This window comes from Nicotiana sylvestris, chromosome 1 (assembly GCF_000393655.2).
Source record: "Nicotiana sylvestris chromosome 1, ASM39365v2, whole genome shotgun sequence".
NCBI lineage: Eukaryota > Viridiplantae > Streptophyta > Magnoliopsida > Solanales > Solanaceae > Nicotiana > Nicotiana sylvestris.
Window position 1 is genome coordinate 104,156,834 of NC_091057.1, and position 27,018 is coordinate 104,183,851.

General features: G+C 39.4%; 1 protein-coding gene across 1 annotated transcript; it reads left to right on the top strand.

The window, feature by feature from the left end:
* The first annotated feature begins 15,542 nt into the window (after positions 1–15,542).
* On the top strand, positions 15,543–25,992 carry LOC138868143 (protein FAR1-RELATED SEQUENCE 11-like). Its single transcript, XM_070151075.1, has 5 exons — positions 15,543–15,650; positions 23,956–24,795; positions 25,016–25,453; positions 25,553–25,720; positions 25,771–25,992. The coding sequence occupies exons 1-5, from the start codon at positions 15,543–15,545 to the stop codon at positions 25,990–25,992; spliced, it is 1,776 nt and encodes a 591-aa protein (XP_070007176.1).
* Positions 25,993–27,018: the final 1,026 nt, after the last annotated feature.

The window sequence follows — 27,018 nt, forward strand, 5'->3', positions numbered from 1 at the left end:
AAAAAATATATATTTAACAATCTCGGTTCATAAGCGACCAACTTTGGTCGCTTATTTTTAATTTTTAATTTTTTTATACATAACCGACCAACCTTGGTCGCTAATTTCCAGGATATTTTTTTTTAATAAAATCTGGGTTCATTAGCGACCAACCTTGGTCGCTAATTGCCAGAATTGTTTTTTAATAGGTAAGCGACCAACTTTGATCGCTTTTCTGGATAATAATTTTGGTATAAAATGCCTGTTTTAGCAGCTACACCACTTGCCAGCATACCAAAATCCCTAAATAACAATATAATTCAATTCATAAACTACAATTTCAATACCAAAATCTCCACAACAACCCAACAACAACAACATAACAACAACAACAACAACACAATTCAAAAAATATATTAAAACCACCAAATTAAAGTTCAATAGAACTAACAAATTAAACTAACAAAACTAAGTTAACACTTATTACACCTAGTTCAAAACCGGTTCTATTTGTCTATTTCAAAGTATATAAAAGTCAAGGAGTGTTTTGTACAACATCATTATCATCACCGTCTGATGAATTTTCATCAACAAGACGGTATAGAGAATGGTCTACTTGTCGAGGACGGGAAGAACGATCAAGGGGAGGATGGGAGGAACGAGCACGGGGAGGAAGGAAGGAACGCTCACGTTCAAGTCGAGCCTCAGGCGATGACTCACGAGACCGGGGAATCGGAAAACCTCCAGAAGCTAGGAGAGTTTTGAGCTGCTCTTGCATGCCATTGTACTAAGCATCTCTAAGCTTTTCTCTTTCCTTGGCCGCTTCTAGCTCGGATGTGAGCTTTGTCACAATCTCCCACATAGCGGAGAGGCTCTCCCCGCCATCACCACCTTGAACCCACACCCCGCTGTTGTTGCTATTTTTATTTTTAGAGCAATCCTCTGTATGAAACTTATAACCATTCACAACATACTTAGACATTGTTGTGACCTGAAGCCCAGGTCCCCAAGATCCTAATTAGTATATATAATTTTTCATCAAATATATATGTGTATAAATTGATTCATCGATTTATAACCTACTCAGATGCATCATTGAATATTAAAAACAAAACGTCTCGACCTATATATATATGGGTTTTGCTAACCTACTACATAGTTGTAGTAGGTTAGCATTGTATGCATATTTCCCTTCACAAAAATGCCCTTATTATTTAAGAGACACCATACTAAGCTTAAGGGCTTTTTGGACCTCCTCCAAACCCAAAAAAATAAAGCCCAAATAAATTAAGATCTCTACGTTCCCACGCTACTAATTGCTCTGGCGGGAAAGATTTACACTTCATTTTACATCTCCAACATTGGTTCTTCCCATATTCTAAAAGGATTTTTTTGCTCAATTTTTTCTCTTTGCCTTATTGCATAGATTGTGATGAAGGTGTCACACCTCTTTTTTCCTACACCCCCGGAAGGGTGTATAAGGGGAGTTTTTCCAATTTAAGTAATAATTGAAACGGGATTATTTATTAAAAAATTCAGAGTCGCCACTTGGGATAATTTATGGTGTCCCAAGTCACCGTTTTAAAATCCTGAATCGAGGAAAAGCTTGACTCTGTATTACAGTCCGCGAACCAGAAATCCGGGTAAGGAATTTTGTTAACCCGGAAGAAGGTGTTAGGCATTCCCGGATTCCGTGGTTCTAGCACGGTCGCTCAACTGTTATAATTGACCCATTATCTGATTTTAATACATGTTTTAATCTATGTACAATTTTAACTTTTTAACCGCTTTTATTTATTTTTTAAAGAAAATTGCAACATTATTAAAACACGTCTCGAACCACGTCACATAAATGCATCCGTGGTTTTTGACATATTTTAACATCGTTGAGATTTGAATTTGGGTCACATAAATGTGCACCCGAGTTTAAGAAGGTAATATTATTAAAGTGCGAGCCTAAAACACCTAACGCGTTATTAACTTCGCGAGGGCCGTGGAAATTTGTTAAATGACACGCCCCGAATTCTAGAATTAAAAGAAATGATCATACGAGGGCCAGACATTTGTAATTTTGTTTGGCTTGGTGCGCCCCAATTTATTCTACTTGAAAGGTCTCTACACTAATTAGAAATTTCCTACATGGCTTATGTTAATTTTCATGCAAGTGGGGTTCAATTCAGCTCTTAAGCGAACTAATATTTTAAAGAGCAAAAGTTGCCTCGTTTGGGCCCAACGCGAGCCCAACAACGTGATAGGGCTATCCCAGCATAAATTCTTGAGGCCACTTGCACTGGCCCAATTGATGAAGCTGACAATTTCAACTCAAGTGTACTTATGGTCCAAAATCCACAATGAGGCCCAAATCATAGAATCAGACGCCCATACACGCGAAAGGAAAAATAGGCTTGCCTGAAGCCCAAAAGAACAGACGCATCAATGTACCCCTTAGAGTTATTGAGCCATACGCTATAGTCCAATTTCGTGATCCAAATTATTCCCATCACAATCATAACCACAATGCTTCACAATATTCCAGAAATGCTAAACTAGAATTGATTATCCTTAAGCATGATCAAAATGTATTTTGATGTCAAAACAAATTTGTAATGAGGGTATTATCCTATGATGACTTATTCATTATCACCTTGTTACCCAAAAATTAATACTCTCCCTTAACTTTTAAACAAACAGTATTGCATGGTTTGGATTTCAGGCATAAACGAAACAATCTCTAACATGAATTCCAATTGAAAGATGGTACTTCATTCTATACTTGTTATTTCAGTAAGCTTAACAGTAATGAATACCAAATCACAAACTAACTTCAAGTTTGACTGAAACAAATATAAACATGCATGAATTAATTAAACCCTCTAACATCAATACCCAAATCCTAATTCCAAACTACAGAAAAACAAACAAACTAAGATATTCAGGCAGTCAGTCCTTGTAAAATGTTTAACAGTCCATTTACATGGCCAAAATTCAAATGTTCTTCTAAATGGCCAAAAAACAAACTTAAGTCATTGAGCATGGATGAACGACTTAACATATTCGAAAGAAAAGATGATGATCTACTTCATAACAGGGAAATTAGAGGTGTAAAACGCAAAAGCTAATAGAATTTTAACATTTAAACAGGATTTCTATTCAAATTCCAGCTTAGATCTCCAACTCTATATACATATTCAGTCTGGTTCTAACTTGTAGCACCTCATTTGTTAGCAAATGGTATGAGGAAATACCTGGGAAAAACAAAATAAGAGGAAAGCAGGGAATCAGCAACAACAAAATAGTGTCAAGCAGCAGAAATCAACTCAAACCAAGCTTGAATGCCCAAGTTTAAAACTCAAAACAACCTCAGGAGCTTAAAAAAAATCTCATACGCTAATCACAGGAATGCTTAAACCATTTTCAACTCAAATAAGCCAGAGATTAGATTCAGAACTTGGAAAACTTCAAAATCACCAAATAAAATTCAATGGAACAGTGTTTCGCTAAAGTTTTCAGCCACTTTTTTGTATTTTTTGATTTTTCTATTCACTCCTCTATGAAACAGTAAATTTGTGCAGTTTTCTATATTTTCTGGATTTCAACTCTTGGTTCTCTTAGCTCTTGGGTCTCTTAGCTCTTAAAGATCTGACTTGAGCTCCAAGTAACAATGCCTTTATAGGCAAACTACTAGGGCAGCCTTAAAGAGTTCAAAATTGCACTTAAAACCTTCTGAAATTTTTATTTTTGCTTAGGAGTCCTCAATGTACAATTTAGAAATTCAGAATAACCCCAACCCCAACTTCCTAGAGGCTTCCCTGGTCAGTTATACCGAGATTCTCTACCCCAATTTCCCCAAATTACCCTCTAAACCTCTGAAAATTACCTTTTGACTAAAATGGGTCATGGGTCTAATTTGACCCAATTTTTCTAAATCAAAGTGAGTCGGACTCTGACCCAAGCCCAACCTCACAAGATCAAGAGCCCAAACAGCCTCAATTGGCATTTTCCCTATTATCGAATTGCAACCCACAAGAGCACATACTGACAATTTGCGAGAAGTTAGTCTAAATGACTTACTAATCTAACCATTTTAGGTTAATTAGCTTACTGCTTATTAAGAAAACGACACCATTTCCTCATGCATGTCTCAAAGAATGTCTGGGACAAAATGAAAAGAAGAGACGAAGAGAACAGAGCATGGGGAAATAACACTGAAGGAAAGATTAAACCAAAAAAACAAAAGGAAAGATACCTATTACAGTTCAGACCAAGAAGAGATAAGCTTGAATCTTTAAATCTTCGAGTTTCCGGTAAAATATGATATTAATCGCATGTTCTCATAGAGAACAGACAAATAAAATCATATTAAACACGAATCATTTGCAGAATCTCGATTGGGTTCTTGGGTTCGACTTTGATCTAAAATTCGAAGAGTTCTGGGGTGATTTGAGGGAAAAGGATTAGGGATTGGGGCGTAGGAGGTGAAAAAGGTTCTATGGTGTAGATTTGGGGTTGAACAGAGGTGGCGCCGCCATCGGAGAGAACAAGGCGGCGCTAGGGTTTCTCCTTTGATTTGAAATTCGAGGGGTTTCGAACAGATTTGAAAGAAAAGAAGTGAGGATTCGGAAAGGGGAGGTGAATGGGAGTCTGGGGTATTGATCTGGTGTTGATTGGGACCGGCGCCGCCGGCCTGAGGCGGTGGGATTTCAGGCGGCGTTAGGGTTTTGGGTAAGGGGTCTCAGGCGAAGGGTGAGGTGAGAGAGATGAAGTGTGGGGGAGTTGTGAGAAGGGGGTAGGGTTTCGTTTGGACATATAAATATCGTTACCTCCCCAGTTCCGGACTGTTGGATTAAGGAGATCCAACGGTCGTGATCAAAAAGGTATACAACGATGCCGTTTTGGTTATTGGGGGAGGGACCGATTGGACCCGAGTTTGGGACGGGTTTTGGGCCATTTTGGACGGGTAAGGGGAAAGGTTTTGGGCCTGTGCGGATTTTAATTAAAGACAACCCAAATTTGTCTATATATTCTTTTTATTTTCCAATTTTCCAATCAAATTTTTTTTAACAATTCTTTTTTTTTCAAAACTAAATTAAAAATCAAATTAAATCCTAAAACTTAATTACCCCATCAAAACACTACTTAAACCCAAATAATAATTATCATAATTAACTAATAAAGTAAATTAAAAAGAAAACTACTTAAAATTCAAAATTAAAATTAAAAGTGCAAAATAATTTTTTTTTTTTCCCCACTTCTATAAAACAACTAATTTGTCAACTAATCCTAAAAATGTAAAATTAAATCCTAAATGTAAATGCAACATATTTTTGTATTTTTCTTAAATTAAAATGCACAGACAAAATGCAAACAATTAACAAAAAATGCCACGAGAATCCACAAAATTGCTAATACTGAAAGAAATTATTTTGTTTTGAATTTATGGGAGTAATTCATATATAGGGAAAAAATCACGTGCTCACAGCTGCCCCTCTTTGCCCGGAAACACGAAGAGTTTTCGTGCAAAGATAAAGTGAGCGGATACGAGCGATTTTTGCCCGTTTGAATACTCCGTGGGAAGCATTTTTGAAAGATTTGACCGTACCCTACTTCCGAGGTTGCCTACATATCCTTGGCTATAAAGGAATTAGGTTAATGTAGTTCGGAAAGTTTTGGTAGTTGGGACTACCATGAAGCTGTGATTTCACTGTTGTTGTTGCTACTTCCGAGGTTGCCTACATGTCCTGACTGCTAACTTGAAATGTATACCCTGCTCTCCAGGCGGGCTCGTGACTGCTAACTTGAAATGTATTCCCTGCTCTCCAGGCGGGCTCCTAACTTCAACAAAATAGACGAAAACAAAGGAAATTTTTCTACCCCAGTTTGGGTACCTGGGAACATATGTAAGTGTGACACGAATCACATTACCAAATATCAATAAGAACTTGAAAACTAAAACTTGAATTGTACTCCCTTGTTCTCCAAGCGGGATCCTGACTGCTGAACTTGAATGTATTCCCTGCTCTCCAGGCGGGCTCCTGACTGCTGAACTTGAATGTATTCCCTGCTCTCCAGGTGGGCTCCTGACTGCTAACTTGAAATGTATTCCCTGCTCTCCAGGTGGGCTCCTGACTACTGTCTTGAAATGTATTCCCTGCTCTCCAGGCGGGCTCCTGACTGCTGACTTGAAATGTATTCCCTGCTCTCCAGGAGGGATCCTGACTGCTGAACTTGAAATGTATTCCCCGCTCTCCAGGCAGGCTCCTGACTGTTGAACTTGAAATGTATTCCCTGCTCTCCAGACGGGCTCCTGATTTCAAAATAGACAAAACAGAGGATTTGAAGGTTAAACTTAAATTATACTCCCTTGTTCTCCAGGCGGGCTCCTGACTTGAAACGTGTTCCCTGCTCTCCAGGCGGGCTCCTGATTGCTAAAATTAAATGTATTCCCTACTCTCCAGGCGGGCTCCTGACTTTGAAACGTGAATGTATTCCCATGCTATCCAGTCGGGCTCCTGACTTCAGCAAAATAGACAAAACAAAGAAAATTTTCTATCCCATTTTGGTAGCTGGGCACAGATGTGAGTGTTAAACTGAATCATATTACTAAGAATACGAAAGCTAGGTCCCATTATCTAGGGGGGTCCTGACAATTCTTACCTAAACGACAATTTTAAATCTAAGTTATATCTTCTAAAGGTGTGACTTTCGCTAAATCTTGTTATCTAAGAGGGTCTTAAGCTACATCCCATTATCCAGGAGGGTCCTGAAACTCAAAATCAAATCTTGTCCTAAAAAATAACACTTTTACGACTGAATTATATTACCATACGACAGAGCTTACGATACATCTTGTGATCTAATGGAAATCTTAAAACTAAGTCCCATTATTCATGAGGGTCCTGGAAACTCCTAATTGAATCCTATCTCAAACATGCAAACTCATAAGCTAACTTATATTCCTTTCGGTGTACATTTATGCTAGATTATGCTATTTCTGAACTTTAAACTAGGTCCCATTTTCCAGGAGGGTCCTGAAAATAAAAAATCAAACTTGTTTAGTGGCCGCCTTTCTCCGCGGAGGGTTTCTCCGAAACAACCAAAATTTCCTGCCCCTGTTTTAATCAAGGAAAAATTTTGTCAGTTTAAAATATGGTGGTTGGTTGATGGCATTCTTTGCTGAAGGTCTCTCCGCTGTATTGTTTTGTTTTGACTGGCTTCCTTGAACTGGCCCTAAACAACTTGACTTTCCGACTGACTTCAAAACCCCATGACTTTGGATGACCCGGGTGTTCTATATCCGAACCGTTGTTTCACACCTTTGACCCCTTTAACTGAACCTCTGCATCTCCCATGAAATTACCAAATCATTTTGCCGATGGAACTCTTGCTGGCATTTTATCCCTTTTTACATCATGCTATCTTTGGTATGCTCTGGCCGCACTGTGCTTTGCAATCTTGAAGCTGGTAGTGAGCTTTGAAATTCCTTTTATTTGCTTAAATAGAATTTACATTAGGAACATCTTAGAGAAATAAACCCAAAGAAATGAAATACAATGACTTTCAGAGTTAAGGATAAGGAAGTCTAAAACTGGAAGACTATCTGAAGAGAAAAAGAAAAGAGATTTATCTGAGCGGAACAGCTGGCACCAATGATCATGACATGCAATTTGGATTAATCGACCCAATCTGTCCAACCAATCAACTTTCAGTTGCCATACTTTGTTGACCCAGAATTTCCATAACCTGATTTCTTCACCTCAAATCCCGACCTTGTTCATCCTGCGGTGCCTTGAAAAGTTTTCACCAGCAGACCTCTCTCATTCCTTCATCTGTCAAGTAACTTTCGCCTTAAGGTGACCGTGAGGGTTTTCACCAACAAGACTCTCTCATTTTCATTTCTCTCAGCTCCCGTCGCCTTACGGTGCCCGGTGGGTTTCATCAATAAGACTCTCTCATTTTGGTTTCTTTTCCCTATTCGGACCAGAGTGTTGCCCCATGATATGAATCACCTCTACCTGCTCGACTTGGTATTTCTCGAGGACTGATCGGAAGGTCTTTCTTTGGACCGTAATGTGGCTTTTGGATGGGCTTAGAAATAAAGGGTATGAAAAGCTCAAAACAATTTGATTGGGTTCAAATTTACAACCTTCGGAATCAGATTTCTCATAACAACCACAACTTCTGCCCCAGTTTCTTGTTTGGGGACTTTTGGTTTCTTATTTCGATGGGACCGAACGTGAGGCTGCCTACGTATCCTTAAAAGGAATCAGGTCGGACGTAGTTCATGACATAGGAATTACTTTGTTGTTGTGATTTTATCTTTTCTCTTTCTTTTCTTTCTCTTTTTTGCTTTCTTTTTCTCTTTTTGTTTTTCTTCTTCTTTCTTTTTCTTTTCATTCTTTTCTTTCTCTTTTTTTTTCTTTATTCTCTTTTTTTCCTTGATTTTCATTTTTCTTCTCTCCCTTTTTGTTATTTTCTTTTCTCCTTTTCCTTTACTTATCTTTCACGCTTGTATTTCTGATCTTTGCTACTTATTCCGAAAGAGGGGTATGAAAGAAAACAAATAAGGCTCAAGAGGGGTGACAAGGGATAAAGTGTTTGGATAGCAGAACAAAATGCCTTCGTCATCTCAATATTCGAAACATGCCAAATACAAACAAGTACAATCAAAGAAAGAAATAATACATAGTATCTCTTGACTGCATCAGAATTGATAGCCATTTCTACACATTTGCCTTCTACATCTATCAAATACAATGCACCATTGGACAACAATCTAGTCACAACGAACGGCCCCTGCCAATTTGGGGTGAATTTTCCTTTTGCTTCAACCTGATGAGGAATAATGCGTTTCAATACTAATTGCCCCACTTCAAACTTTCGTGGGTACACCTTCTTGTTGTATGCTCTTGCCATTCTCTATTGATACAACTGGCCATGACACACTGTTGCTAGTCTCTTCTCATCGATTAAACTCAATTGTTCCAAGCGGGTTTTGACCCACTCCTCATCATCTATCTCAGCCTCCGCGACAATTCGAAGGGATGAAATTTCCACTTCTGCGGGTATCACTGCTTCGGTGCCATACACCAACAAATAAGGAGTCGCCCCTACTGAAGTACAAACAGTAGTGCGATAACCTAGCAATGCAAACAACAGCTTTTCATGCCACAGCCTAGAACCTTCCACCATTTTTCGAAGTATCTTCTTTATATTTTTGTTGGCCGCCTCAACTACTCCGTTTGCCTTAGGGCGGTATGGGGTAGAATTGAGATGTGTAATCTTGAACTGCTGACATACCTCTTTCATCAGATGACTGTTGAGATTAGCCCCATTGTCTGTAATGATCACCTTCAGTATCCCAAATCGGCAAATGATATTTGAATGCACAAAATCAACCACCGTCTTCTTGGTTACAGCCTTGAATGTTTTAGCCTCTACCCACTTGGTGAAATAATCGATGGCCACTAGAATAAACCTGTGCTCGTTGGACGCTGCTGGCTCGATTGGTCCAATGACATCCATTCCCCAAACAACAAAAGACCATGGTGCAGACATTGTATGTAATTCAGATGGTGGAGAATGAATCAAATCTTCATGCACTTGGCACTGATGACATTTACGCACGAAACTGATACAATCTCGCTCCATAGTGAGCCAATAATAACCTGCCCGGAGAATCTTCTTTGCCAGCACATACCCACTCATGTGCGGTCCATAGACTCCAGAATGTACTTCGGTCATGATAGTCGCGGCCTGTCTGGCATCTACACATCTTAATAACCCGAGATCTTGAGTTCTTTTGTATAAAACTCCTCCACTGAAGAAAAATCCACTTGCCAAGTGACGAATTGTTCTCTTTTGATCACTTGTGGCCTGTACAGGATATACTCCCCTTCGGATGTATTCCTTGATGTCATGAAACCAAGGCTCCCTATCGAGCTCTTCCTCCACCATGTTACAATAAGCATGCTGATCACGGACCTGAATATGCAACGGGTCAACATAAGCCTTATCTGGATGATGTAACATCGATGCCAGGGTAGCCAAAGCATTAGTGACCTCATTGTGGATCCTCGAAATATGCCTGAACTCTATTGATTGAAACCGTTGACAAAGATCATGCAAGCATTGCCAGTACGGTATGAGTTTTAAATCCTGTGTTTCCCATTCTCCCTGAATCTGGTGCACCAGAAGGTCCGAGTCACCCAAGACCAAGACTTCCTGGACACCCATATCCACAACCATCCTTAAACCCAAAATGCATGCCTCGTATTCCGCTATGTTGTTAGTACAGTAGAACCGAAGCTGAGCTATAATAGGGTAATGATGCCATGTTTCAGGAACAAGTACCACTCCTATCCCAACGCCTTTTATGTTAGCAGCCCCATCAAAGAAAAGTTTCCATCCTGGCCTTTCAATCTGTTCCAGCTCATCAATGTGCATTACCTCTTCATCAGGGAATTAAGTCTTCAAAGGTTCGTATTTTTCATCCACAGGATTCTCAACCAAGTGGTTGGCCAATGCTTGTGCTTTCATCGCAGTCCGAGTCACATAGACAATGTCAAATTCCGTGAGCAAGATCTGCCACTTTGCGAGCCTTCCCATAGGCATAGGCTTATGGAAGATATACTTCAACGGATCCAAACGAGAGATAAGGTAAGTAGTATAAGATGACAAATAATGTTTCAACTTCTGGGCTACCCAAGTTAGGGCGCAACACGTTCTCTCAAGTTGAGTGTACCTAACCTCGTAAGATGTGAATTTCTTACTGAGATAATATATGGCCTGCTCCTTCCTGCCGGTGATGTCATGCTGCCCCAACATACATCCAAAAGAATTGTCCAAGACTGTCAAATACAGAATCAAAGGTGTCCCTGGTTCTGGCGGGACCAACACCGGTGGGTTTGACAAGTACCCCTTTATCTTATCAAATGCTTCCTGACATTCATTTGTCCACTTGACTGCAACATCTTTCTTTAACAATTTGAAGATAGGCTCACAAGTTGTCGTGAGCTGAGCAATAAACCGGCTGATATAATTCAGTCTTCCCAACAGACTCATCACCTCAGTCTTGTTCTTTGGAGGTGGCAATTCCTGGATGGCTTTGATTTTTGATGGGTCTAATTCAATACCTCGTCGACTGACTATGAATCCCAACAACTTTCCAAACAAAACCCCGAACGCGCATTTTGCAGGATTGAGCTTGAGATTGTACCTGTGAAGCCTTCAGAAGAACTTTCTCAGATCTCAGACATGGTCAGACTGCTTTCTAGACTTTACAATCACATCATCCACATAAACCTCGATCTCCCTATGTATCATGTCGTGGAATATGGTCGTCATTGCCCTCATGTAGGTTGCCCCAACATTTTTCAAATCAAATGGCATGACCCGATAATAGTACGTTCCCTAGGGCGTGATGAATGTTATCTTTTCTACGTCTTCTTCATCCATTAAGATCTGGTGGTAGCCCGTATAACAATCCACAAAAGAACCAATCTCCTATTTGGCACAATTATCGATTAATATATGGATGTTCGGCAGTGGGAAGTTATCCTTGGGACTCGCCTTGTTGAGGTCTCGATAATCAACACACACCCTGGTCTTTCCATCCTTCTTCGGCACATGCACTACATTGGCTAACCAAGTGGGATACCGAGTGACCCGAGTGACCTTGACCTCAAACTGTTTGGTGACCTCTTCCTTGATTTTCACACTCATATCAGTTTTAAATTTCCTCCGCTTATGCTTGACAGGGGGAATGCCAGATCAGTGGGCAATTTGTGAACCACCAAGCTAGTTCTTAGACCTGGCATGTCGTCATAGGACCATGCAAAAACATCTTTATACTCGAACAGTATTTTAATTATCTCCTCTATGAGTTGTGGTTCAAGATGGACACTTATTTTAGTTTCCCGGACATTATCTTGGTCCCCTAAATTGATTGCTTCTGTATCACTCAGGTTAGGCTTGGGTTTTTCTTCAAAATGACTTAATTATTTACTAATCTCTTCAAAGGCTTCATCCTCGTCATATTCCTATTCAACATCACATTCTATTTCTTGAATTACTATTTCAGAACTAGATTGGCTTTTAAGACTGAGCCGGAGATTCCGCATGCATGTCATATCATTGAAGCCAGCATAAAAAGAACTGTACAAGGAAGAAAAGAAAACAAAAATAAAACTATCAGGAAAAGAGGAAAAGAGAAATTGCATTTCATTGAAATTAAAGATAACGGGTCATCCAAACGGACGGAACATAGAATCTGAATTACAACCCTAGAATAATCCAGATAAATTGAAAGAAAATCAAAGTAAACTACCAAAACTCCCTCCTGGTGGGGAGAGGAGTAGCTTCCCAATTGTTAATCTTTGTACCGGGCCCAACAAATTGCACATCCACCTTGCTAGAGCCCTCTCCAACTTCCAACATGTTCACATCGGCGAATATCCTCTCGAACCTTTCCATCAAATATCCATCTACATCAACTACCAAACTGGGAACCGATGTCACTGGGCGCTTTCCGGTACCAGGCCTGACAAATGATCGGGAAAGACGCAGGACTGGCTTTGGAAGGGCCCATGCTCTCTATTTTATTTTGCTGGCTCTTCTCACATCTGCGACTGTGGGCTTGAACCCCAGACCAAATGTATCCAAGTTCTTAGGAAGAGAAACCGGTTGTACGATACCCTGCAGAGATGCACCCAAACCCTTGCCCAACACAAAACTATTTTTCAATATTTTAACGTCTACCATGACTGATGCAGCAGCTACCCTTGGAGTTGGCACGCACTTCCCTTCAGGAATTTTCTCTACCGATACAGTGTCAAAAACCTGATAAATCCATGGCCCCTTGTCGTCTTCAAACTCTATGAACAGAACAATGGCATCACTGGGAACACACAAATTATCTTCGCCATGCACAATAATTTCCTGTCGATCCCATTCAAACTTGACCATTTCATGCAGAGTAGACGGGACCGCTCTGGCAGCATGAATCCAGGGTCGTCCTAACAGCAGATTGTAAGAAACAGCCACATCGAGTACCTGGAATTCCATAGTAAATTTAACTGGCCCTATTGTAAGCTCGAGCACTATGTCCCCGACTGAATCTTTCCCTCCACCATTGAATCCCCGAACACAGATACTGTTCTTGTAAATTCTTTCATCATCCACCTTCAACTTGTTCAGAGTGGAAAGAGAGAAAATATTTGCACTGGAACCATTGTCAACTAGTACCCGAGTAACCACGGAATCTTCACATTTCACTGTCAGATAGAGGGCTCTATTGTGCTTGGTACCCTCCATGGGCAACTCATCATTAGAAAAAATGACTCTGTTTACCTCAAATATCTTGTTAGCTATCTTTTCCAAGTGGTTTACTGAGATTTTGTCAGGAACATGGGCTTCGTTCAAGATCTTCATCAAAGCCCGATGGTGCTCGTCTGAATGAATCAATAATGATAAGAGCGAGATCTGAGCCGGTGTCTTCCTTAACTGCTCCACAATGGAATAGTCCTGTGCTTTCATCTTTTTTTTAGAAATTCTTCTGCTTCTTCCTCGGTCACCGCTTTCTTCACGAACACTGGATTATCTTTTGAGGTCTTAGCTTTTCTCAACTCTTCGGGGGCAAAGCATCTCTCCGATCGAGTCAAACCATGAGTCTCACACACTTATTCTTTAACCTTTTTCCCCTTATAAGTCACTGTCACTCGTTCATAATTCCATGGGACTGCCTTGCTGTTGACTATGGGTAATTGAGTTACCAGTTTGATAATGACAGGATCTGTGCAGGCGCCCTTCACAATTACCATAGACTTGTTTGTCACTCCTGGCACAACCACTTTTTCTCTTTCATGTTTTCCTGCCACGTCACTTGAGGACCCTTTTTGACCTCCACAGATGGTTCATTATTTGCCCCGTTCAACTTGATCACAGACTTCTCACTTATTGACTTTTTAAACGTCTTGACTTCACTCGCCCGAATCATCATGACGGTGAAGGCTTTTTAGGCTCCCCTCCCTTATGCACTATCTCAATCATATTAGTCTCATGATGGGCCGACAACGGGTTCTGGTTGATGTTGGGTACCTCCGGGGCTTGGACCTCAATCCGATTAGTATCAATGAGCTCTTGAATAGCTATTTTCAATTTCCAGTATTTCTTTGTGTCGTGACCCGGGGTCCCTAAACAATACTCACAACTCACCGAGCGGTCAAGATTTCTGGGAGGGGGATTCGGCAGTTTAGCCTCGATCAGATTCAACATACCCAACTGTCTCAGTCGATGGAATAGACTAGCATATGATTCTCCCAAAGGAGTGAAGGTCTTCTGTTTCTGCAACCTCTCATTCTTAAAGGCTTGATTTTCGGAAACCTGTTCCAGGGGGATTTCTGTAGGCTCTCGGGGGTGGATGGGCATTTTGTGGAGCTAGGTATGGACTTTGTATAGCCGACACACGCCATTGTGCGTGAGCGGGAGTTTGGGTATAGGTTTGTCCGTGATGGACGAAAAAATGGGGATCGGGCGGTGGGTAGTAGTGTTGTGGTGGACTATATGGAGTGTGGGGGTAAGTTTGGTGGTAGGGTCGAGGCGGGTTGTAGTAACGTGGAATGTTCCTGGATCCAACCCAAGCTCCCGACTCAATTATAGCAACATCCTCTTTCTTCTTCTTCCCGAGTACACCTCCAGTACCGTTTTGAATGGCCTGGGTAGTTGCTTTGATTGATGAATAACTCATGATCTTGTTGGACTTGAGTCCCTCCTCAACCATGCCTCCCATTTTTACAACTTCATTAAAGGACTTGCCCACTGCTGACACCAAGTGACCAAAATAAGTGGGTTCCAAAGCCTGCAAGAAATAATCAACCATCTCACTTTCTTTCATCAGAGGGTCAACCCTCGCTGTTTGCTCTCTCCAACGGAATCCATATTCCCTGAAGCTCTCACCGGGCATCTTCTCAATCTTTGTTAATGACAGACGGTTTGGGATAATTTTGAGGTTATACTGAAAATGGCAGGCAAAGGCTTGGGCCAAATCGTCCCATGTGTACCACCTGTTGTGATCTTGTCTAGTATACCATTCTAATGCCGATCCACTCAAACTTTGGCTGAAATATGCCATCAGCAATTCATTTCTTCCGCCCGCTCCTCTCATCTTGCTACAAAATCCTCTTAAGTGTGCTACTGGGTCACCATGCCCGTCGTACAGATCACATTTGGGCATTTTGAACCCTGCTGGTAACTGAACATCTGGGAACAGACATAACTCTTTATAAGCCACACCTACTTGACCTCCCAACCCCTCATATCTCTGAACGATTGTTCTAAGCTTTTGACCTTTCTGATCATCTCTTCATGCTCGAGATTTTTGGGTGGCTTCTCGGTCTCTGCCGGGAGATCAAGATGAGGGGTGCAAGAATATGGTTCTGGAACTTTGAAGGTGGGTTCAGGGGGATAGTATTGGTTGTCATGAGTTTGGAACAGAGGTTCACTGGAAGATCGGTATAATATAGCAGGTGGAGGTGCCACAAAAATAGGTGTAATTGGTGGGGGAAGGTATGGGACTTATTTGGGTGATGGAGCTTGAAAAGTATGGGAAGTGGCGCCATAGCATTGTTGGTAGAGGGGAAAGGCTGAAGATGAGTTTACAGTGGGAGGCTCCAGAGGTTGGGCTGGTGGTGGGGTATAAGCAGGGTTGGCGGGATAAACCGATGGTGGATGCCCCTTTGCCCAGGTTTGGTATATTTCAGCCATCTGTAGCTTTAACTTATACATCTCTTCCTTCATTGCATTAACATCTAGTTCTTCGACCTCTTTTGACGGGTCAACAATACTTGTCTCCGGTTCTTGGTTGGCCATATTCAGCCTGTCTTTTGATCGGGTGTTGTATGAGTGAGTTGCCAGAATGCTAATCAACTAACCACCTGCCTGGACTCAACACATCAAACAACAACCTTGTTAGAGATTAGGCTTTAACAGATTGGTAACCGCACATTGGGCATAAATGCACCTAAGCAGTTAACCGTCTCTATTATATATTTGATCGGTTGCATGCGTCATCCTGGCCTTTTCTTACTTTCAATTGCAAACTTCCCCCTTTTCTTTTCCTTCCTTTCACTCTTGCCTCTGTTCTCTTTTTGTTTTTATTCTCTCATGATTTCTTATTTTCTCTCTTTTCTTTCTTGTTTTTCCGCTCTTTTTCTTTTCTTTACTCTCTTGTTTTTCCTCTTATTTTCTTTCTCTCTTTTTATTTGGTTACGGTCGAATCCTATGGAGACTGCCTACGTATCATGACCCCGCATGAATCAAACCAAGCGTAGTTCTTGGAGATAAAAAATAATAAAACATTTTTTGGAATTTTCAAATTTTTTCATAATAAGACTCGGAAATAGACTTAAACAAAACTAACAGATTTTGATGAAAGACGAAATACAGACTCGAAAAACAAACAACCCTCATACTCTAATAAAAGAAATACAGACTCCAAGACAAACTGGCAGACTTTAACGGAAAGAAAATACAGACTCAAGAAATCACGAATACATCAGTGCCTCAATTGCCCCCAGGACCTGCGGGGCATCATTAGGCCTCACCGCGGGCCGACTCGCTAAATCCCCTTGGAGGTGGTAGAGATATTCCATTACTCGGCGAACAAAAATCATCACAGTAGCGAAGAACATAGATCTAGACATATCCTCACAGCTATTGCACTTCATCGTAATGTAGTTGGCGACCCTTTTGACTCGCTCTCTTATGACGCCCTTCTCTTGCAACAAATGCCCAATTTGTTTGGTTCTGGCTTCCAAAGTTTGTTCGGCTACCTGGTTCTGCTCTTGGAGTTGTTGCAAGTCTCTTTCTAGTCGTGACATTGCCGTATAACACTATTCCCTTTCAGCCTTGAAGTCTTTCGCCTGTCTGATTGTTTTATTCTCCGTGGTGATGACCCTTTTCTTTAGTCCTGCGACCTTATTGTCGTACTTTTCTTTCAACTGCTTAACCAGGTGCACTCGTTCATCTGCGTTTTTAGCCAATTGCTTTCGAGCCCTGGATAGTTCACTTTCTGCTTTGTTCAAATCAAAACTATAATCACTCATTTTCTGCCTCAAGTTAGCTATGAGTTTCTCATCTTTGGCACTCGGGCTGGGTTTTTTGCCGCTATTTTCATTTCCTGAATCTGGGCTCGAAGGGCCTCATTTTCTATGGCTAGCTTTTTATTTTCTCCTTCATCCGTCGTGGTTTGCATGCTATTTTTAAACTGAAGGTCTCTGACTTGTTTTTCTAATTTGCTTATGGTAGCCCTATACTTGCTTTCTTTGGCCAACCAGTCACATTGTTCTTGTGATGCCTCGACGAATTCCTGAAGATGGGGTCTTTTAGCCGGCCTCCCAAACTCAATTTCTCTCCTATACCAAGCAAGGTACCATGGTGAAACCTCACCTTTGGATCGATCACGCACACAGGTATTGGCTGTTAAGTATTAACATTCGCTCCAGATTTGGCGGACTGCTGCTTCATGAAATTGACCGTTAGGTCCGATCTCGACTACTTGGGCACTAAGATCTTCATCTCTCGGAACTATCTAGCATCTCCCCAGCTGCCTCAAAACCAGATATGGAGCATAAGGCTGGATACTCCTGAGTCCCATCAAGAGAAAAAGAGGCCCGGTGGCTGGCATGTATATGACCTCATCCACAAACAACCATCCAAACGTCCACTCTATTTGGTTTGCAGTGATGGAACGGAGGCACGCTTCCCACTCTGTGACCCCCTCCGGTAGGCCGATCCCATAAACCCTTGTGTAAAATTCTTCGACGCATGTCTTCTCTGTCGACCCATAGCTCATAAATTGAGGACGATGGCATAAATGTTCGATCATCCACATCTGTAACAACACGTTGCACCCCTCAAAAAAGTCTTCTTCGGCTTTGCAGGTTGTGAGAGCGCGGAAAATTTCAGCTACTATCATGGGTGCGAGGGTGCTGTTGGCCTGAGTAAGCAAAGTACTGACAACTCTAGCTATTCGTATGTCAATATTCCCATCTTTTCTAGGAAACACCAAAAGTCCCAAGAACACCACCATAAATGCGAAACACTTGTGTTCTTCCCACTTTAGGCGGTTTCCTTTGCTGCAGATTTTATTTTTCGGCTTGTTGAACCCTCCTACATGACCATATTTGTTGTATATAAACTGCAAAGTACAAAAACCAGCTGCCAAGTCTGGGTTGTGGACCCCCTGCTTATTTTCAAAAAGTCTAAGAACCTGTGGATGGCTACGACCCTTGGAGCAATTAGGTACTGGTGTCTCAGGGGAATTTTGGCATTCCCAATATATCCGGTTATTTCTTCCAATGTTGTGGTAAGTTCAAAATATGAGAAATGACATACGTTGTGGGCCGGGTCCCAAAATGTAACCAACGCCTTTATGACGTCCCCCCTAGGATTAATCTTCAACAACCCAGTGAGGCCTCCCAAGTATTGATTGACCGTGTCTTGTCCCGATTTACCCAAATCATCCCACCACATATGCAACTCCAAAGGGATCTTATTCACGACTGTTATTGGCAAATTCCGACTTGTGCTAATTCTGCACATTTATTAGTGTGGTTAAGCAAAAATCACGATTCAATTGACTCGAAAACAAATTGACACTTTTTCATTTAAAAATAAAATCCGATTTTGCAAATACGGCCTTTCAGCACCTCGGAGTCGAAGATTTTAAGGCTATGTTGGCTATCCAGTGAAAATCTTGAAAAAAATGACCATAGGTGGTTGTTCTTGCAAAAATAACCTTCCGGCGCCCTTTTAGGGACATTCGGCTATTTCTGACAAGAATGGCGTCACCCTAATTATTTTCAAACAAAAGCAAATATTTTTTTTATTTTGGCTATTTTTGCAAAAAGGAAGTTGGACCCGATGGGGGTTGCCTACGTATCCCACATCCGGTGGGAATCAAACTGGCGTAGTTCGGGCAAATTTGTCAAAATAAAACCAACTATTTTTTCTTTTCTAAAACACAAAGATTTCCCTTTTTTTTCCTTTTCTTGAAAACTACAAAATTCTCTTTTTTTCTTCAAAATTTCGGCAGAGTTTCGGTATGTTTGGGACATTGGTTTTTCAAAACAGACACTTATCCTCCTCAACCATCTCATTAACCCTTCTAATTTTTCCTTATAAGCCGGTCGACATGCAAAACCGAAGCAAATGAATGCACAAGTAGCAAGTAAGATGCATCATAATGGTCTTTACATTTCGGGTACACCTGTCCTAGATAGACCCAACCCCTGTGTTGAGTCTCCAAAGTCAAAATGCACATGATGCAAACAGACATTCCTACTAGGGATCCGGCATGAGGCTGAGTTATTCTAAGTTCAAAACATGGGTATATGTTCTAGACTGTGTACCCAAGCGGACAACTCGAGCTGAGGAGGGGGCTACGTACCGGGAACCAAGAGGCCATCCGACTTAGTAACTTGTCCGAGCCTCTTTCTTATTTCAAGGTATGACACTAACAGAATAGGGAGTCTAGACCAGCGAGCACATCCCCGAAGATGAGAAGAGAAGAGTTTCGTAGCAGTTTATATATAGTTCAGATAATATCAAAGCGGTAAAAGCAATATTTAGCACATTAGGCCCAAACATGTAATAAAATCAGATAACAGATAAAACCAAATATAACAATTCATCTAAGCTTGAATTCTTGAACCCTGAACCAAAGATTCTGGGTTCGATCCCCAGCAGAGTCGCCAGAACTGTCACACCTCCTTTTTCCTATACCCCCCGGAAGGGTGTATAAGGGGAGTTTTTTCAATTTAAGTGACAATCGAAACAGAATTATTTATTTAAAAATTCAGAGTCGCCACTTGGGATAATTTATAGTGTCCCAAGTCACCGTTTTAAAATCCCGAATCGAGGAAAAGCTTGACTCTATATTACAGTCCGCGAACCAGAAATCCGGGTAAGGAATTCTGTTAACCCGGGAGAAGGTGTTAGGCATTCCCGGATTCCGTGGTTCTATCACGGTCGCTCAACTGTTATAATTGATCCATTATTTGATTTTAATACATGTTTTAATCTATGTGCAATTTTAACTTTTTAACCGCTTTTATTTATTTTTTAAAGAAAATTGCAACGTTACTAAAACACGTCTCGAACCACGTCACATAAATGCACCCATGGTTTTTGACATATTTTAACATCGTTGAGATTTGGATTTGGGTCACATAAATGTGCACCCGAGTTTAAGAAGGTAATATTATTAAAGTGCACGCCTAAAGCACCTAACGCGTTATTAACTTCGCGAGGGCCGTGGAAATTTGTTAAACGGCACGCCCCGAATTCTAGAATTAAAAGAAATGATCACACGAGAGCCAGGCATTTGTAATTTTGTTTGGCTTGGTGCGCCCCAATTTATTCTACTCGAAAGGTCTCTAAACTAATTAGAAATTCCCTACATGGCTTATGTTAATTTTAAAGCAAGTGGGGTTCAATTCAGCTCTTAAGCGAACTAATATTTTAAAGAGCAAAAGCTGCCTCGTTTGGTCCCAGCGCGAGCCCAACAACGTGATAGGGCTATCCCGGCTTAAATTCTTGAGGCCACTTGCACTGGCCCAACTGATGAAGCTGGCAATTTCAACTCAAGTGTACTTATGGTCCAAAATCCACAATGAGGCCCAAATCATAGAATCAGACGCCCATACACGCGAAAGGAAAAATAGGCTTGCCTGAAGCCCAAAAGAACAGATGCATCAATGTACCCCTTAGAGTTATTGAGCCATACGCTATAGTCCAATTTCGTGATCCAAATTATTCCCATCACAATCATAACCACAATGCTTCACAATATTCCAGAAATGCTAAACTAGAATTGATTATCCTTAAGCATGATCAAAATGTATTTTGATGTCAAAACAAATTTGTAATGAGGGTATTATCCTATGATGACTTATTCATTATCACCTTGTTACCCAAAAATTAATACTCTCCCTTAACTTTTAAACAAATAGTATTGCATGGTTTGGATATCAGGCATAAACGAAACAATCTCTAACATGAATTCCAATTGAAAGATGGTACCTCATTCTATACTTGTTATTTCAGTAAGCTTAACATTAATGAATACCAAATCACAAACTAACTTCAAGTTTGACTGAAACAAATATAAACATGCATGAATTAATTAAACCCTCTAACATCAATACCCAAATCCTAATTCCAAACTACAGAAAAACAAACAAACTAAGATATTCAGGCAGTCAGTCCTTGTAAAATGTTTAACAGTCCATTTACATGGCCAAAATCCAAATGTTCTTTCTAAATGGCCAAAAAACAAACTTAAGTCATTGAGCATGGATGAACGACTTAACATATTCGAAAGAAAAGATGATGATCTACTTCATAACAGGGAAATTAGAGGTGTAAAACGCAAAAGCTAATAGAATTTTAACATTTAAACAGGATTTCTATTCAAATTCCAGCTTAGATATCCAACTCTATGTACAAATTCAGTCTGGTTCTAACTTGTAGCACCTCATTTGTTAGCAAATGGTATGAGAAAATACCTGGGAAAAACAAAATAAGAGGAAAGCAGGGAATCAGCAATAGCAAAACAGTGTCAAGCAGCAGAAATCAGCTCAAACCAAGCTTGAATGCCCAAGTTTAAAACTCAAAACAATCCCAGGAGCTTAAAAAAATCTCATACGCTAATCACAGGAATGCGTAAACCATTTTCAACTCAAATAAGCTAGAGATTTGATTCAGAACTTAGAAAACTCAAAATCACCAAATAAAATTCATTGGAACAGTGTTTCGCTAAAGTTTTCAGCCACGTTTTTTGTATTTTTCTGATTTTTCTATTCACTCCTCTATGAAACAGTAAATTTGTGCAGTTTTCTATATTTTCTGGATTTCAGCTCTTCGGTCTCTTAGCTCTTAAAGATCTGACTTGAGCTCCAAGTAACAATGCCTTTTTAGGCAAACTACTAGGGCAGCCTTAAAGAGTCAAAATTGCACTTAAAACCTTCTGAAATTTTTATTTTTGCTTAGGAGTCCTCAATGTACAATCTAGAAATTCAGAATAACCCCAACCCCAACTTCCTAGAAGCTTCCCTAGTCAGTTACACCGAGATTCTCTACCCCAATTTCCCCAAATTACCCTCTAAACCTCTGAAAATTACCTTTGGACTCAAATGGGTCATGGGTCTAATTTGACCCAATTTTTCTAAACCAAAGTGAGTCGGACTCTGACCCAAGCCCAACCTCACAAGATCAAGAGCGCAAACAGCCTCAATTGGCATTTGCCCTACTATCGAATTACAACCCACAAAAGCACATACTGACAATTTGCGAGAAGTTAGCCTAAATGACTTACTTATCTAACCATTTTAGGTTAATTAGCTTACTGCTTATTAAGAAAACGACACCATTTGCTCATGCATGTCTCAAAGAAATTCTGGGACAAAATGAAAAGAAGAGACAAAGAGAACAGAGCATGGGGAAAGAACACTGAAGGAAAGATTAAATCAAAAAACAAAAGGAAAGATACCTATTACAGTTCGAACCAAGAAGAGATAAGTGTGAATCTTCAAATCTTCGAGTTTCCGGTCAAATATGATATTAATCGCATGTTCTCGTAGAGAACTGACGAATAAAATCAAATTAAACACGAATCATCTGCAGAATCTCGATTGGGGTTCTAGGGTTCGACTTTGATCTAAAATTCGAAGAGTTCTAGGGTGATTTGAGGGAAAAAGATTAGGGATTGGGGCAAAGGAGGTGAAGGAGGTTCTGTGGTGTAGATTTGGGGTTGAACAGAGGTGGCGCCGCCACCGGAGAGAACAAGGCGGCACTAGGGTTTCTCCTTTGATTTGAAATTCGAGGGGTTTCGAACAGATTTGAAAGAATAGAAGTGAGGATTCGGAAAGGGGAGGTGAAGGGGAGTCTGGGGTGTTGATCTGGTGTTGATTGGGACCGGCGCCGCCGGCCTGAGGTGGTGGGATTTCAGGGTGGCGGTAGGGTTTTGGGTAAGGGGTCTCAGGTGAAGGGTGAGGTGAGGGAGATGAAGTGTGGGGGAGTTCTGAGAAGGGGGGTAGAGTTCCGTTTGGACATATAAATATCGTTACCTCCCCAGTTCCGGACCGTTGGATTAAGGAGATCCGACGGTCGTGATAAAAAAGGTATACAACGACGCCGTTTTGGTTATTGGGGGAGGGACCGGTTGGACCCGGGTTTGGGACGGGTTTTGGGCCATTTTGGACGGGTAAGGGGAAAGGTTTTGGGCATGTGTGGATTTTAATTAAAGGCAGCCCAAATTTGTCTATATATTCTTTTTATTTTCCAATTTTCCAATCAAATTTTTTTCAACAATTCTTTTCTTTCTTCTTTTTTTTTTTCAAAACTAAATTAAAAATCAAATTAAATCCTAAAACCTAATTACCCCATCAAAACACTACTTAAACCCAAATAATAATTATCATAATTAATTAAGAAAGTAAATTAAAAAGAAAACTACTTGAAATTCAAAATTAAAATTAAAAGTGCAAAATAAACTTTTTTTTGTGATTTTCCCACTTCTATAAAATAACTAATTTGTCAACTAATCCTAAAAATGTAAAATTAAATCCTAAATGCAAATGCAACATATTTTTGTATTTTTCTTAAATTAAAATGCACAGACAAAATGCAAACAATTAACAGAAAATGCCATGAGAATCCACAAAATTGCAAATACTGAAAGAAATTATTTTGTTTTGAATTTATGGGAGTAATTCATATATATAGGGCAAAAATCACGTGCTCACAGAAGGTAAGGCTTTAAATACTTATTTTCATATCAGAATCATGGTATAAGTTTTTTGTAATTTCTTTTTCTTTTAATTTGTTTATGCCGCCATTATTTTCATCTTATTTGTCTTTTTTCTTAATCTAACAATCTATATCGATAAATTTTTATACTTTTGTTGGCTTTAAATACAGGTGCTTAATAATATTTCCGTCGATTTTACGGTAGGTGTCTCAAGAAGTCATTGTTCATGTGGTGATAATGAATGTTATATTAATGGAGAAAATACTGGAAGATCAGATGAAGAACTTAGACATGAAAATATTGACATAGGTAATAGTGACTTGTACAAGGGCAAAGTGTTTAATAGTGATGATGAAGCTTATAATTGCTATGTAAATTTTGCTAAACAAATTGGTTTCTCAACTAGACGAGATCGCTATTTTGGAAGTGCAGAACGTCCTACGGGAATTTATAGGAGAGATTACGTTTGCCATCGAGCTAGAAGCCCTCGTCCTCAGAAGGTTGTTGAAAAAGAGCGACAACGAGACCGAAAATCTTCTAGATGTAATTGTAATGCTAAGATGTGTGTTGCAAAAGAAATAATTAATGGCGTCACTTGTTGGATAGTGGTGTATTTTGATAATGTCCACAATCATGAACTATTGAATCATAAGGAAGTGAAATTTCTTCCTGCTTATCGAAATATTGACATTATTGATCAAAAGAGGATTCTACTTCTTGCAAAAGCTGGATGTTCAATGAGTTTAATCCGAAGAGTGCTTGAACTAGAAAAGGGTGTAGATGTAGGCCAGTTGTTTTTTACGAAAAAAGACATCAGGAAGTTTGTTCAATCACAAAGTTCTACCAATATTGAATATGATGCTTTGGAGCTATTAAAAATTTGTAAGAGTTTGAAAGACAAAGATGTTGATTTCCAATATGATTTCACAGTTGATGCATGCCAAAGACTTGAAAATATCATTTGGACATTTGGGGACTCCATTCGTGCTTATGAGATTTTTGGAAATGTGGTTGTTTTTTATACTACTTATCGATTGAATCGTTATGAGATGCCGCTAGGAGTTTGGTTGGCGTGAGCAATCATGGAAATACCATTTTCTTCGGTTGTGTTCTGTTACGAAATGAGAAGGCATCTTCCTTTTTATGGGCATTAAAGGTGAATATTATTATATTTTTAAAATTATTTTAATATTTTCTTTCTTTATTGCTAATGTCTATTTATTTTTGCAGAGTTTTTTATGGCTTATGAATGGAAAACATCCACAAACCATATTAACTGATCAAGATCTTGGTTTAATAGAAGCGATCAAACTTCCTCTCACAAAACATGCCTTTTGTATATGGCATATTACATCCAAGTTCTCTACTTGGTTTTCTTTTGTCCTTGGTTCAAGGTATCTGCAATTTAAATATGAATTTCGCAGGCTTTATGAAATTGGTAGCATAGAAGAATTTGAGTGTCAGTGGAAAAAATTGATTACTAAATTCGATCTTGAATCAGATAGTCATATCAAATTGCTTTATGTAAACCGTGCATCATGGGCATTGCCATATTTGAAAGGATATTTTTTTGCTGGAATGACAACAACTGGACGCTCTGAATCTATTAATGCATATTTGAAAAGATTTTTACATGCAAGAACTAGTTTGAAAGAATTTGTTGAGCAGGTAGGTACAACGGTTAGCATAAGAAATCATGCTAGCGAAGAGGCAACGATGCAACAAAAGTATTACAATTCTCAAATTAAGACATTCATGCCAATGTAGAAACATGCATCAAAAGTCCTCACACCTTTTTCCTTCAAGTTATTACAGGATGAGATGATACTCTCTGTTGAATATGGTCTATTTTCAAATAGTGATGGATCTTATATTGTGCGCCACTACGACAAAACAGATGGTGGACGTTTTGTCTATTGGAATCCATTAGAAGAGGTTGTTCAATGTTCTTGTCAAGAGTTTGAATTTTCAGGAATTTTGTGTAGACATTCTATTTGAGTACTAATGCTCATAACTATTTCATGTTGCCAGAGAAGTATTTGTTGGCTGGATGGAGGCAAGAAAATGTATTGGTACTAAAATTTTCTCATATGATGAATCCCAATAACGACGACAATGAGTTCCAAAGTCTTCAATCTATAGTTAGAGATTTGACTCGTGAATCAATGAAGACAAAAGTCGTCTTGATTGTGCCAAAAGGGAATTAGAAAGAGTGCTGCAAATTATTCAATATCTTCCTGAAAATGAGCATATCATTGATGAGCATGAACATGTTGATATTGGTCGCTAATTTTAAATAAGATTTATTTATATTTTATACAATATTTTAAATAATAATATAATTATTAAAACGTTATAACTGGGTCCCATATTAGCGATCAAAGTTGGTCGCTAATTTCAATATTTCTTTGACCAAGCAAGTTTGACCAGCCCGGTCAACATGTTGACCACTTTACAGACCAAAAAGCGACCAACTTTGGTCGGTAAATTATTTAAAATAATTATTTAATAATTTTCTCCACATTAGCGACCAACTTTGGTCGCTTTTTTTGACCGGCCAACTTTGGTCGCAAATTTTTGATCAATAATTCCCAGATTTCTAGCAGTACGCTTCGCCGTAAAAGTTGGTATGTGTTGATACGTTGAGCATGCTTTATTTATCCTTTTTGACGATGTAAACTTTCCTTAAAGCTTTTAAATGATAATTACGATGAAATGATCAACTGATTATGCTAAAGATTTTGTACTTTACCTCTTTAATGATTTGATATTTCTTCTAGAAAGTATTCAATGTAGGAGTTCAATTTATCTTTCTTCTTTGAATTATATTTGAATGCTAAATAATTTGTTGGTCAAGTTATTTTACTTGTTAGCTAATTTGCATCAATTACTTGATTTTTCGCTTCTTTCTTGACAATTTTGGTTTAAGGTTAGTAGTAGATGGAAATGTCAAGGAATCAATCATTCCATTGCTTTATTTTGTGTCATTTTACTTATATAAACTATCTATCACATCCATCCTTTAGTTTGCTTTCTCCATATTCATGTATCTCATTAGGGGTTTACGGGTTTTTCATGAATCTGCTTGAAACTCATTCTGTTGTCGATCAAATTTTATCCTAGATATTTTAGGTGTAGGTTCTTTTATGTTCAACATTTTTTGTCGGATTGTTAACTATAACAACAACAACAACATACTCAATGTATTTCTTTTGGATTGTTCATTTCTGTTA

Bases quoted from the DNA above. Each gene is read 5' to 3' on its own strand.
- LOC138868143 (XM_070151075.1), top strand. From the start codon at position 15,543: ATGGGACTTATTTGGGTGATGGAGCTTGAAAAGTATGGGAAGTGGCGC. The intron at 24,796-25,015 runs GTTGTTTTTTAT...TTATTTTTGCAG, and splicing joins ATGAGATTTTTGGAAATGTG to AGTTTTTTATGGCTTATGAA. The intron at 25,721-25,770 runs GTTGTTCAATGT...AATTTTGTGTAG, and splicing joins ATTGGAATCCATTAGAAGAG to ACATTCTATTTGAGTACTAA.